The sequence below is a fragment of the Calypte anna genome, chromosome 1 (assembly GCF_003957555.1).
Source record: "Calypte anna isolate BGI_N300 chromosome 1, bCalAnn1_v1.p, whole genome shotgun sequence".
NCBI classification, from domain to species: domain Eukaryota; kingdom Metazoa; phylum Chordata; class Aves; order Apodiformes; family Trochilidae; genus Calypte; species Calypte anna.
The window spans coordinates 81,031,171-81,046,250 of NC_044244.1; the positions used below are offsets into that span (position 1 = coordinate 81,031,171).

The following is a 15,080-nucleotide window of genomic DNA, read 5'->3' on the forward strand; positions in this document are numbered from 1 at the left end:
AGTGGCTAACAGCATAGGAATTAAATATCCTGGAACTGAAGCAATCATTCATCTGGACCGGTACCACTATGAATCAACAGCGCATACCTCAGATGATAATATCAGGAGCCAGCCCAATTGATCAAAAGTCCCTGCAATGTGTGAGGCCAGATAATATCTTCCCAGCACACTCCACTCTGCCTTAAAAACCCTGGGATACTTGCCTCGATCCCTGGCAATGCTTCATGCCTGCTCAATCCTAAATCCAGCCATTTAGCCTCATCTCCTCACTCCCTGTACTCCCTGGAGAATATCCCCTTTGCTTCTTCCACCAGGAGCAGATATGGGGGATGGTGTAAAGTGGTCATTGTGTTGGATATAATTCAGAAACACTGCAGCAAGGAGAGTGGTCAACAGAAAAGCAAGCAAAACGATTTTTCAGGGAGCTAATCCACCTATACAAATATTGGCGCCAGGCATCACAACACACTGACATGTTTTTTGAAAGGGTAAATCTTGCTGAGGGGTGGCTTAACTTTTTGACCTCATTTCTTGGTTGAAAACTATGGCTGTGTAAAAGATCAGTGGCAAGATCCAGGCTGATACAGAAACCCCAATCTTTAGGTTTTAGTTGTGAATTTTAGGTGTTCAGAGTAGTCTCCCTGAAAACAGGGATGAGCTACAGGAATTGCCATCTGGCAAAAGCAGAGGAGATTCAGGGACAGTGTGATCTGGCCATGAAATGTTTGGCTCCAGCTTACAGAGAAAGAGCCACAGCACGGGGTAAGATTCTAAGGTAATGCTTTTTCCCATTTCAAGTAAATTTTGGGCAATTTGTAATTTCTCAAGCCTTCTTCTGATTTTCAAACAAAGGGTTGAATTCTATGGGGTAAGTTGAATTTCTTGCTTTTTTTCCTTTTTAATTTTTTTAAGCTAGATTGAAGTTCTGGACCCCACATCCCAAAAAATATGAACAGACATAAGACAGAAGAGCACATACCCATTGTAGTTAAAAACAGGGAAACATTTTCATGGATGCCTATGAAAGGGAACCACTTGATTCTTGTACGATTGTAGTGAGCATGTCTTGGTCTGTGGGAGACACAAGACTCTTGTAAGGAACATAACAAAGATCTTTAAAGATGCCCCCAAGCACAGACCAACCCTATAGTTCCTAGTTTGACAGACTGGCACAGCTGGTATCATTGAGTAGGAACACATGAGATTTTGCTAAGGTCTGAGACTGGCATAAGGATTTTTGGAATTAAACTAGGAACTACACTCTAATCCATCTCTGCTCTTCACTGACGGGACAGAAATTGCATGGTTCAGTCAGACTTCTTGTGGAACTTGCCCCACATGGCACTTGTTGCTGTTGATTTTTTTCTTTGGTCTTAGGAAAGAAGTTGTTTTCAAACTGTGTAGTGATAGTACCATGAATCCTTTGCCCAATATGAGAGAACTTGTAGAGAAAGGAGTACATGAGGCCAAATGAGAGGAAGCCAGCTGACAGAATCACCAGGGACTGTAATGGTTGACTGCTTGCTGTTGTATTTTAATTGTCTTTCATAGGTTTTCATGACATGCAAGAAAAGCCAGTTCCCTGCATCAGCTCTCAGCTTGCATTACCTTCACAGTGGGAAACAAACACCAATTGATTTTTTTTTTTCCCTGATGCTGTTCCTCTTGCCAGGGGCAACCACTGGCCCATCCTCTTTGTGTAGGTGGTGGAAGAAGCAGACACAGCTCCCCGCAGAGCTGACCACACTGCTGAGGGTGAGAGATGGGTGTGCTGCCCTCACTGTGTGCACATCAAATAAATAACCCCTCTGCCCAGGCTGCGAATCTTTGTCAGACCTCCTGTTTTCAACCTCCCATTTATTAGCTGCTCCAGCACGGTGCTCTCAGCTCTGAGGGCTTACCAACTCTTTCAAAACACACTCAAAGATCTGGTGTTGTCTCAGTGATTGACCTAGCTGGTGACACCTTCTACCTCACGTTGTTGTTAAGTAGCTTCCGAAAGGCAGCGGGCAGAAATTTGGGGATGCAGAAACAGTGAAACTATTGGTTTGTTCCTGTTTATATGTCAGTTTTCTTGGCAGTAGAATTGAGGCTTAATGCTTGGTAGCATAGTCATGACAACTCACATTGCAATATGCAACATTTAGGTAGTATAATATTGTAGCTGTGACATTAGATGACTTAATTTACTGCCTGATTCATAATTTACTTTACACATTAGCATCACAGCCAAGTTCTGTTCAAGAGCAATTAATCTATCAAAAAATACTGTTTGTGTTCATTAAAAAAGTGTTAGCAAATTTGCTTTTAAATTCTCTAAGTAATTTGGAAAGAAAAAAGTTTAAAAAAATAATTTTCTTTGACATTAAATAATTTTTTTTAAACTATATCTCAAGGCAGAACATTAATTCCCTCTTTTGGTTGACCAAAGAGGAGAAGAAGACCTCTGGTCAAACATCCAGTCTTTGACCAGAAGCAGGGCTGGATTTTATTTTTTTTTTTTCAGGGGGCTGTTCCCTTCTTTCCTTGTGTTCACATGTGGATTTTGAATGGAAAAGACAATCAGATGTTGAGATGCAGTAATATATTGCACACCCCCACATTTGGGGTTGTGTGTGTGGTACTTTATGAAATTGAGTGATGAGGGGATGGAAATTCAGAGGTACAGCAGACCTGCTGTGGCTGCTTCAAGCAGATGGCCCCCACTGACATGTACCCTTGGCTGGGATGTGAGCTGTGTCAGAGCTGTCAGCTCTTGGCTTCGAGCTCCTGGGCAGAGACATCAGGAACAGTGAGTTGCCCCAGGTGGTCTCTCCTGCTGGGTTTGGTCCATGCTGTCCCTCAAGACAGCGCAGAAAGGTGTCATTCAGTCTGAGGAGGCTGCTCTCAGCCTAGAAGGGGTTTTTTTGCATGCTAGTTTGTAGAGAAGACAAACCAGGTGCCTTGAGTTGCCAAAGAGTGGGTGTGAGTCCACCTGTGCCTGATTAGGACAGGCCCCTATTGGGCATGAGCAAGGCCAGGGGGCCAATAAAGGTGGAACACACACCCACAGAGAGGAGCTCAGCTCACTCTGGTGCGAGGCATGGAGAGGCCAGCAGCTCGTCGAGCCTCTGGAGCAAGAAAGGCTCTTCCTGCCACACTTCTACCCTGGAAGTGCTGTGTGGTGGCTGGAGTCCTGGAAGAGACCAGCAGCTCGTCGAGCATCAGGAGCAAGAATGGCTCCTCCCGCTACACTAGTTGCATGGCATTTGGGGAGAAAGTCCCCACAAAAATCACAGGCTTTCTTAACCCTGACCATGCCAGCAGGCACCCATGCTGCCCCTCAGGTGCAGTCCTTGGCACATGAGGCATGGCAGCCAGCTTTGCACGTAAGGAAAGAGTGCAGTCACTGATGAGCTCAGTCCTGTGGACACCAGGGAAACCATGCCAGGGTGTTTCCTCCTGATCTGACTCATTCTAATTCATGAAGCCAGAGCCAGGCCAGAGCCCTCCCTGGCACTGTGCTAGTTTTTTTGTTTGTGTGTAATATCCACAGACCTAAGAGCATGGGAGGTGTGAGGCCAGCTTAAACAATAAATACCCCGCTGTGCCTTGCTGCTTAAACAGAGTAATTACTGCCTTACTACATGTGACCCCTCTGTTCCCGTCCCTCTGGCAGTTGTTATTTCATAGCTCCCTTTGCACAAGGAACGTCTGTGCCTCTCTCTGTGCCATACATCTCTGTTTGCCACTGTCTCGCCTCCTGTCTTTCTCACTCACTCTGTCTCAGTGCCTTTCTTTTTGTCAGTAGCTGACTACCATTTTCTCTTTTTCTCATCACTGGAGACTATTTCTCTTTACTTATCTGTCCCAGCCACTGTTCCTCTCTTTATTCCTCCTCTATTTTTTTCTCAATCTTACATTTCTCTCATAAAACTTCCCCCTTTTTCACCATTTCCACGCTAGTTTTTCTGTCTTCCCTCCTCACTGTAGCATTGTAGCACTAGCTGTGCCTTTACTCATCTACCATCTGCTGCTCTCCACTCATCTCGCTCCTACAAGAAAGCCTCTTCAAATAAGGGACAGAAGAAAAATGCCAAGCTCACTGGAATCTGTGATGACTGAGGAGACAGAGACTGATGAACAGAAACTTCAAAGTTTTGAATTTAAAAAAAACAACACGTAGCTGGAGGTAGAACAAAAATAAAAGACATGTCAAAGGCTCCCCTAGCTATTTTTGTTTTTCAGAAGCCCATTCCTGGGGAATGTAAAGTCCAGAGTGAAGGAGGAAGGTTAGGTGAGCAAAACCTTAAACAAGAAATGGAGGGTGCTGCAAGAAGAAAAACTACAGTTCAGCATTGGAAGTTGCTATACACAAAACCACTTCAAATTACATTTATTGATTTGCAGTCTTTCTTATCCCCTTGCATTTTGTTTTAGGCAGAGAAGGGCCTAAAAAAGATGCATAACCCTTCTGCTCTCCTGTCTTCACATCTACAGAGAGCCTTGGAAGAAAAAAACCCACAAAAGCAGAAGAAGCAGAGTATCCGATCTCTTTCTCCACATGCTAAATGCAAACAGATACTTACAGTGGGTCCGAGCTTCAGTTTAGTTTAGGACCACAACAGCATTAAAAAAAAAAACAAAACAAAACAAAAAAAAAACAACTCAAAAAACTTAAAGTAATTTCTGCATAAGAATGAGCCGAGTGTTGGATGCACAAATAGGAGAGTATGGAGCAAAATGTGGCTGCCACCTCTGGTTCCAGACTAGCTTTCCCTTTGGAGATGTAAGGCACTAGGACTTACAATTGAAGACCTCTCTGGTAGAACAACTCATGGTTGAACATATTGGTGGTCCCTTGATGACCTGAAAGAGCTGTCTGCACACAGTACAACTGGAGTGTTGTCTGAGTGGCATCATTTCTAGAAAAGGAGAGTTAAGGCTTTAAGGAAAGAGTGATGGTGTGTGGCAGTGCATGGGGCAATTTGGGTGCAGGTGGGAAGGACCCATAAACATGGGGGAAGGGTGCAATCCTGCATTTCTGCACAGGCAGTGTGATTTATATATATAAAATATATAAAATGCATAATATAGAGAGTACAGCATATAAATATTTCTATATCTCTCTCATATATATACAAGAACAGAGACAGGGTAATGATGTGCAGAGCCTGTGAGGTTGTACAAGGAGCTGTCTCCAAAGGGTTGGGGTAAGAGGAGAGCTTCTTGCCACCAGGCTAGCACTGCAGAGCACGTTTGTTGTTTGGGTTCATTGTTTGCTTTACTGGGTCCAATTAGGAAGACAAGTGATAGGAAATGTGGCTGAGGCAAGTGGGCCTTCAAAGCCTTTCTCCTGCACACATCAAAGCTCTCTCCTACAGAGCTTTCTGCTAAAAGGGCTCTTGTCAGTTCCGAGCAGCAGCAGATGCCTGGCTCACTCTGCTCAGGGTTGTTCCTGGTTGGTTTGATTGTCAATCCTCCCAGGCTCATGCTCTCTATCTTTAGCCTCCAGAGCAGAAATCTCCTCTTTCTGATTTACTTTAGCTGGGTTAAAGAGCTACAGCTTGGCAAGCCAGTGCTTAATGGGGCTGCAGAAAAGAAAAAAAAAAGCTGACCATGAACATGTGAAAAAACCTGCAGGGAAGAAGTTTGCTTGGAGTCATGGGAAGGGATACTTTGCAATGAGAAAAGCTGTGCTGCATGAGGAGTCATGCCCCTCTGGGAAACTTGGAAGACCCCTTGCTGGGAAGTGATTGTACTGAACCAAACATAACAGCCAGAGGACAACCGTTGTCACCAAGAAAGGTTTGGCAGTAAGGTCAGGATTTTGTCCCTGGATTACATGCTCAAGGCAAATGTCTTCTAATGGGAATGGGGTGGCTCACTTGCCAGGAAGCTGACAGTCCCTCTCTTGACCTGACAGAATACATTCATTGTTATGGGTACCAAAGATCATTGTCCAAGCTTTATCCCTCCCTGCTTTGATAAACTGCATAGTGACAACAATCAGCTCCCTGCCACAGCTGGCTCCTTCATGGAAACATTTGTGATTCTCTTGGTGTATAAAGCTCTGTTCCTGCTCCCTCAGCTCCCACCCCCTCTTTGCCTCAGAGGTTAGAGTTAATATGACTCACCTAATCTGGCTGCCAAGGTGAATTAGTGAAAACATCTCTACAGCTCTGTGCAAGATATCACAACCTGACATTTTTCTGACACACCGTGATACATCTTTCCTCTTCCTGATCTGTACTATGACACCTACATTTTATATAAATACTGTTGTTTAGAAATGGTTAATGTACTCTTAGAGAGGACAAGGCTGCAAGCAAGAGTCTGTCTTGCAAGTGAAGAGTAGCTGAGTTCTTGTAGCAAAAGGTTGATGCCCAGGGTTGAAACAGGTCACCAGCACATGGACAAGTACAACGCTACCATTATTTCAGCAAGAGCCTGTCACAGAAATTTTGCTGAAGTGTCATGCTCATACCTGTGTCCTAGAGCAGGGCAATGAGGAGCTGAATAGGACTACTGATGTCTTTTGCATGCCCTTTAAAACAGAAGTCCTCCCTGTCACTCACAGGACAAAGGGAAGTGGCTTGAAGTTGTGTCAGGGGAGATAAAGGTTGGATATCAGGAGAAACTTCTTTACAGGAAAAGTTGTTAAGCACTGGAACAGGCTCCCCAGGGAGGTGGTTGAGTCTCCATCCCTGAATGTGTTAAAAATCATCTGGATGTGGTGCTTGGGCACATGGCTTAGTGGTGGGTCATCAGGAATAGGGTACTAGGGTTAGGACAAGGCTGGACTCAATGATCTTGAAGGTCTTTTCCAGCCTGAGCAATTCTATGATTCTATGACTCTATGATTCATTCCCAGAGAGCTGGGCAAATCAGGAGCTCATCAGCTCTTAGGAAGGGCTGTGTTTAACTGTGAAAGCTCTCCTGATGGACATGATACACATTTTAGGCTTTAGATGCATGCATATATGCAGAGAAAAAGTTGAAAAACATCTTCTCTTCAGAAAGTATGTACCCTTTTAGGATGGAGCTCCATTGATGTGCTTCTCTGACAGACAGACTTAACAGCACCCTTAATGAGGGTGCCACTCCATTAAAGCTGGTGAAGTCACCCTCAACCCTCTTTTCTTTATGGTGACAGTCCTGTGACAAGGGCAAATTGCAGGAGAAGCAAGTTCCACTTGGAATGAACCCTGTGTATAAACAAGGAAGAATTGCAGAGTAAATTATTTGCAAAGCAGAGGCAAATTAGGTTTTAACCTTCTTTGTGAGTCTTCCCCTGATGTCTGATTAACTTTCCAGTCAACTGGCTGACCTACCAATTGGGAATAGTGCTATGAAAGGAGAGGTGTTGTTGGTTGAAAGCTAAAAAGGGGAGGTGGGATTTTCAAAAAGCATTATTAGCAGGTAGCAGTATGTGATAAGAAGATCTGGGAATTAAAAAGAGTTTCCACCCAAAAATGAATCATGCTGTGGGAAAACCACAAACAATGTATTGACTGTACAGGCAGTGGCACAGTGCAGAAGTTGCGATGCAATCCTGAATCTCTGTTCAGCCATGGTAACACTTCATCTGAAATACTGTGTTCAGTTTGGGGTATTGCACTGCCAGAAATATGTGAATTTGTCAGAGGTCTAAAAGGAAAGAACAAGCATGACCAAGGCTCTAAAAAAATGCTCACCTACAGGGGAAGGTTGAAAGAGCCTTGGTTCAAGGAAAAAAAAAAAAAAAAAAAAGAAAAAAAAAAGAAAAATTACAACTGAGGCAGGAACACAGGTGATAAAAGGCTGTTGCAGAGAAGAAGGGAATGATTTGTTCTTTTTGTCTATAGTGGCTAAGACAAAAATAATATCTTTAAACTACAGCAAGCGAGACTGAGGTCAAACTTCAGGGAAAATGCTCCAGTGGTAAGGACAGCAAAGCATGGGAACAGATCAGGTCTTGAGTGGCTGCAGATTCACTGTCGCTGGAGGGCAGAAGATGGCTGTCTCCCTGCCATGACCCACGTTTCCTGCCTTGAGGATGGGGAGTGGGGTAGATGGTGATTGAAGTGTCTTCCAGTACTATAAGTCACCTAACTCTGGTCCTATAGGGGTTAAGGTTTCCTAACATATTCATGAGTTGCAGCAATAAAAAGTACCAGTGAAAATCTCACCCTCCTTCCTACTCCTCTGACTCTTCATAGCTTCAGCCTCAGTTCACACCAGAGGATTGAGAGTTGTGTCCTGGTACACTGGGTGGGTATCAGGAGCCAACTTTGCCTCTTTAACTTGTAAAACACACCATTGCCATGCAGACTTTTAGGGGGGTCTACATTTAAATAGTTGTAGGGTTTAGACATAGCAAGGAAATTTCTGCTCACCTGAACATCTTGTTGGAGCTGGAAAAGGGATGGCTGGGTAGCCCCAGTGAAAGAGAGGGGAAACCTCATCTTGGCATCAGTTTAACAGGTACAGTCTCCATGACAGGGGATGGTTTTCCCCTAGAATGGTTCTGAAAATTGCCTGGAGAAAAAAAAAAAAAAAAAAGAAAGCAAAAATAATTGTGGAAGGGACAGAGTTCTGAGCAGATTCTGAAGTTGCAGAAGTCCTTATCTCTGATGCCAAAGGGAAATGCACACAGCTAATACTGACAGTGTGGGCTGCCAGCCTGACCTGGCCAACATGCTGGAGGGACCCTATGCCTGTGGGGTGGGATTCATTCCAGGTGGCTCCATGGGAATTTTATCTCCAGAGATGGGGTTTACCCACTGCTGCCAAGCCCAGGACAACAGCTCTGTCTTTGCTAGCACTATTTGGACTTCATCAAACAACCCTAAGTACCTATGTGAAGTGGGCAGGGTTTCAGAAGTGCTCGGCATGCATGTAGCAGATAATATCTTCTGGGCAGAGAGTTGCTTTGGGAAACCTGACCACTCTCTGAGGAGCCTGAATGGTAGCCCTTGTGACTTGATGTGTTTGGGGTTTTTTTAAATCTGGCTTTTACTCTTTAAGGGTTAGGGCATGCTTTCTCTAAACATACATAGGCACACAGGTGGGCCTGTGGCTTTGCATGCTGCATCCCAGTGCTTGCAGCCTTCTCAGAGAGGGGAAACATCTCCCTTTACACTGCTGCCAATGTGGTTCAGATTCCTTCCTGGAGGAGCCTTATTTTTACATTGGAAGGAATAGGGTAGATATACCAATAACATTTAATGCTTCTCTGGCACCTTTCATCCAAAAATTCTAATGTGTTTTACATCAGTTAACATCACTGCCCTTTTCTGACCCAGAGGTGATGGAAGAGGGGGGTTATTAGCTGCAATTCAGAGAGAGAGAGCAAGGCAGTGACTCACCCAAGGTCATACACTGAATTAAAAGCAAGGCCACAAACCTCCCCTGATTCCTGCCCCCGGCTGTAACCCTGATGCTCAAGTTGCAGCTTTCAAAACCATGTTAGCGAGGCAGTGTGGTTTAAATATGTCATTTCATATGTACAGTAGATCAGGGATTTGTGATGATTATTAGTCTCCATGGATCAATTTACACTTTGTTTCTCTCAGTTTGGCTGTCTTTAACGGTGGCTTGATCTGATCAATGAGGCTTCAGGGTGGTGGTTGCTCTGAGAGACAGGAAGATGTTTTTCACAATTTTGCAGTGGAGAAAAGGGTGCAGGCAGTACAGCACCACAGCTGAGGATGCAGCTAGCCCTGAACCAGCCCATCAACTACAAGCTGCATAAACTCCTGGTACTCATCATGACACCAGTGAGCTTTCTCTGGTCTCACGTGGTGGAGATTTTGCTTCTTGGCCTGGACAGCCTTTGAGATGCAACACTTTCATACTTCCTGTGTGCTTCCTTCCAGATTTTCAGAACTCCAGTGTTCCATAACTAAATAAAATGTTAGTATCTTGCTGATATGGCCTCTGAAATGACTTTAAAGTCACTCATGACTGTTGTTTATTTGCAGAATTCCTGCTATGATTGTTCCTCTATAGCAATTAAGCAGAAGGCTTCCCAAATCCGAATGCTTAACAGAGCCACTATCTGTATTTTTCTGTCCAACCAGGCAGAGAGTTTGAAGGCGAGGAAGAGTATCTGGAGATCCTAGGAATCACACGAGAGCAATCGGGCAAGTACGAATGCAAAGCTGCCAACGAGGTTGCCTCAGCAGATGTCAAGCAAGTCCGGGTCACTGTGAACTGTGAGTACATGGCAACTGGAGCGGGTCAACAGGGAGAGCTTTGACCATGGGCAGGAGTGAGTTTAGGATAAATATTGAAGGCTTTCTGTGTTTATATTATATTGTCTGAAATGGGGCGAGGTGCTGAGGAAACTACCTGCAGTCAAACATTTCTCACAGGGTACAGCTTGTGCTTTAAACCTGGTTGATGTATAAGACAAGGAAGAAAAAGAGAGAGAGAGAGAAAAGAGAGAGGAGCTGTGAGCTGCCCGTCTCCCCTCAGAAACGCTGACGAGGCCTTGTTTTCACTCATTGATATTCGGGAGAACAGTAGCGTGAAGAGAAGCTTCAGCAAGACTGCAAGAAGAGAGAAGGGAGGGTTTAGCCAGCTCAGAGCAAACACAGGCCTGCCTGCATCTGGCCAGCTCAGCAGTGCCTACATGGGTATCACTGCCCAGGGGCTGGGGGATCATGCAGTAGAGGCATGTGTTAAAGGGTGCAAAAATGTCATTTCTATGCTGGTTTCAGGTCATCAGCATACAGTTCCTCTCCAGGAACCAATACAGCACAAAAATTGCCTTGACCAAAGGATATGGCAGCCCACCTAAAAACACCAAGAAGCACAGTTAGCTGTGTGGCTTAATATCCCCACCTATATGAGTGGGGCATTGATGCCACCATCCATAGGATCACCCATACATATTTCAAAAAAGATGTCCGCTTCACTCTGCTGATGTGCTTCTCTCATAGTGACACAAGATATTTTAGACTGCAATTACTTTTGTAATCCTACCTGTGCATATGTCGACCTCCATATTTAAATGCCTCATATTTGGCACTGGAGTGATTTAAAGTGCATATCCCCATTTACCTCCTCTGCTTTCTGCCCTGGGGGCTAACACCTCTGCATCAGGGATGGAGGAATGGGAGTTATATCCTCTCCTGAGCTTCTTCAGCTTATACACTAGAGTATTAACATATAGGCTCACTGCAGCACCTTCAGAAGCCACAGAGGTTTTTATAGTTCCCTTAGAAACTGAGTGGCATTGGTTTAATATTGGCTGCCTTGTGGGCCAAATTTGGTATTAATGTGAAACTGTAGCAGATTTTCTGCAGTAAAACTGTTGAGATTTTTTTCATGTCAAAAACAGCTGAGTTTACAAACCCGAGACATTCCATGAGAACCAACTAATATTTTCAAATATTTATGTGAAACAAAATTTCACTGATGCTTTTAACATGGTTGAAACAGATTGTTTCTATAAAGTCAGAATGCTTGATTTTGACTTAGTTTCAACTCAAAATAACTATGCTACAGTAAAATCTTAAACATTTTTACTGTTGGGATGTATAAAAACAGTGTGATAGAGTGTTGTAATAGTATTATGTAGCCGAATATGCAATGTAATCAACTTAAAAATTCTTTCAGGACAAAGCTTTTCTTTTGAAACAAAAGATAAAAATTACCAGGTCATGAGGTCCATGCATAGGGGAAAAAAAATAAGTCCTGGGGAATGGAAGCTGGACATTTTCATACCCTTTTTTTATCATGCTTCCTTAAGCTACACCACAAGCAGCAGAGAGAGGGAGAACTACTGTAAGTCTGAAAAATGGGACGTGCCCAACCTCAGGAGCTTCCTGACCATTTCTTAGCATCCGCTGATGCGTAGAGCACACAGCTTGTCAGCCTGGATTCTTGCTTTGTCTCGGTCTGACACTACCACCTTCAGGCTTCCTGAGTAATGGCCCTTGCGCATCACAGGCAGGGAAACTGAGGCCTGAGGAAGAGTGGGGAAGAAACAGCTAAAGGACACTGGCTCTGGGCTCCCACAGCAGCAATCTTGGGGTTAGCAGTGCCTTAGCAAAAGTGGTGGCAGCTGATGTATGGCCTCTCCACCTGTCTGGGCTTTATCCTTTGAAAAGGCAAAGAGGGTGGCCAAGGCTGGGCTTACTCAGAGCACAGTTCCTTGGCAGCAGCTTGGGGAGAACAAGCCTGCTGGGGGCATTTCTAGGCCCATGGAAATGTACTTGTTAATTTTGTGATTCACTCTTAGTGCACGATTCAGTGAAATGGAAAGGTTTGTCTTGCTGCAGACTAACTGAAGAAGATACACTGCTTTAACCAAACAATCGAAGAGGGATGCTTAAAAAAATCACCTTCACTATGCTTTTATTACCCCTCTTCCTATCCAAATTAAAATATTTAAGTGAACCCACAGCCTTTGAATGTAGAATCCTATTTATGTACACTTATTAATATTTATGATGTTAGAGGGCGCGCTGCAATATCCCTAAAGCCCTGCATAAAATCCTGATTAAGGTCAGGGAAGGGATTGCATTGAGATAGTTAATGTGTTCACAAACAAACTTCTTTCCATAAATTTTCCAGAGAAAATAATTTTTTTCTTTGACTGACACAAGCCATTTTGATGCTTCTTTTGGCCTTCGGTGCTGGGACAGATAGAGACAGCAGAGTTGTACTCTGTAGATGCAGAGTGTGCTTTAATGGTAACTTGAGTCTCAGCAAAGCAGCTGTCTGAATTATAGCCCTATAATCTCAGAGTATGCAAGTATTAGTGATGAGAGACAAGGCACTTATTCCCCAGTCCTTCTCAGCAGCAAGGTGGAAATAATTCTGCCTTTTAGCATGTAAAGCTTGTCACTTAACATTTTGAACACAACTCTGGGCCTGAAGATGCCTGCACCTAGGTAGCACTGAGACCTGGATCCAGCAGAGCACAGCAATAAGTTTCCCAAGTTTCTTTTGCCCATGGCACAACTCTCAGACTTCAAATGTGGGCTGAGGGCAAGCTTCACTTACAGCAATCATGAGCAAGCCCTCTTGGAACCTGTGACAAAGCATGATGTCCAGGGAGGTGTGGGAAGGATTTGTAACCTTAGACAGCTGAAGGAAGTGTCTCAACAAGTGGTCTGGCTCTCAAGGTTGAACCCACAGCTCTGCTAAAGCTCTTCCCTTTGAAGCTATGAATGTATTTCTGTATTATGCATGTTGCCTCAGTCCTTTACATTCTTATTTTAGATTCAACATTAGACATAGAGGTTGTATGGAAAATAATTTTCATGCTAGTATTAAATTCCTACTTTATTCCTTTTACTTTTTCTGTCTTTCTTTACCCTTGATAAAGTCTTTCTCTCATCTTTTTTTTTTTTTTTTGTAATCTGATGAGCCCATTTGAACTAGAGATCCGCAGGTAAATATTCATAAATTACAGAAGTCTGTCATTAACCTTAACTCTGCTGTGTATGCTTGTGAATTTATGACAGAACTTTATACATAGTCTTGCTGAAGAGTAGCACATGTAAGGAGTGATGCTAATGAAGTGTATCAGGGAGAGTTCAAAGAGCAGGTATTCTCCAGAGGAGCAGCAGGGAGTGTATACCACAGCCAGCAGCAGGCATCAGCCTCCTCTGGCCTGAATGGTTTGCATCTGGATATTTCAGTCCACCTGGAAGTGTGTGAAGTGACGATGTGTTTCCTTCCTGCAGACCCTCCCACCATCACAGAGTCCAAGAGCAATGAAGCAGCCACGGGGCGACAAGCCTTACTCCGGTGCGAGGCATCAGCAGTGCCCACGCCTGATTTTGAGTGGTATAGAGATGATACCAGGTAAGACCTTTAAGCCACCTCTTCCCTTCTCTTCTTTTCAGACTACTCAAAAGAGGATACTTAGAGAATCACCCATCATCCTCTCCAACTCTTCTCTGCAAAACAGTTGCTCTCCATGGACCATATATGTCACAATGGTCCCACAAAATTTGTCAGAGCCGTTCTGGGCCTGTCAGTTTAGGAAGGATATCAAGGTCCTGGAGCAGGTCCAAAGGAGGGCAACTAGGCTGGTGAAGGGACTCCAGCACAGATCCTATGAGGAGAGGCTGAGGGATCTGAGGCTGTTCAGCCTGGAGAAGAGGAGGCTCAGAGGAGACCTCATCACTCTCTACAGCTACTTGAAAGGAGGCTGGAGCCAAGTGGGGGTTGGTCTCTTTTCCCAGGCAACTCTCAGCAAGACAAGAGGGCACGGTCTCAAGTTGTGCTGGGGGAGGTTTAGGTTGGATATTAGAAAGAATTTCTTTACAGAGAGGGTGATCAGACATTGGAATGGGCTGCCCAGGGAAGTAGTGGATTCTCCATCCCTGGAGATATTTAAAAAGAGACTGGATATGGCACTCAGTGCCATGGTCTGGTAACTGCAGCGGTAATGGATCAAGGGTTGGACTTGATGATCTCTGAGGTCTCTTCCAACCCAGCCAATTCTATGATTCTATGATTCTATGACTTGAGGAGGCAATCCCTCCCTGCACTGGGAATGCTGAAAGAAGTGCTGAGGATGGAGGTCTTGCCTTTCAGTCAGTTAAGGGCCAATACAAAATGAAGACATCAATAGTGATTGCTGTTGATGTTTATGCATTAAGTAGCCCATGGTGCAGACAAAAAAATAGGCAGGGTTTAGTCTCCAAGCAGGTAATGCCATTCTAGGTGCTTTCATCTTGGGGAATAGCTGCTGAGGTGTGAGATTCCCCCATCTGTGACACCTGAGTCCCTCAGATTTACATATGAGAGAAAAGGTACCTGTCCTTTATACTTGAGCATTTATCTGGCATTGAGAAGGTGGTGTTTTTATCTTAACTTTTAACCTCACCCATATGTACAGGGGTTGGCTCAGCTTTGGTAGGTATATGCACATCCTGGAACATACGAATTGGTGTGTTCCACTAAAGACCTTTTGTTCAATTACAGACTAGCTCTTGGGTGGCCATGGTGTGTTAATTTCCAAGTGTTCATCAGTGTTTGGTACAGTTTTTCTCCCTTTACCATGGCTTTTCTTGCTTCTCCACAGCATTACTGGTGGCATTTTACCCCACTACACTCCTTCCTTTCACTCCCTCCTGCTTCCCATCAATGCC

General features: G+C 44.2%; 1 protein-coding gene across 3 annotated transcripts in view; it reads left to right on the forward strand.

Moving 5' to 3' along the window:
* LSAMP (limbic system associated membrane protein) overlaps nucleotides 1-15,080 on the forward strand; it is a 1,021,610-nt gene that overhangs the window by 976,089 nt on the left and 30,441 nt on the right. For all 3 annotated transcript variants that reach the window (XM_030448274.1, XM_008498354.2, XM_030448282.1), the window contains 2 exons: nucleotides 10,044-10,178; nucleotides 13,665-13,785. In XM_030448274.1, the coding sequence (XP_030304134.1) occupies nucleotides 10,044-10,178; nucleotides 13,665-13,785 (256 nt within the window). The remainder of the gene's footprint in view (nucleotides 1-10,043; nucleotides 10,179-13,664; nucleotides 13,786-15,080) is intronic.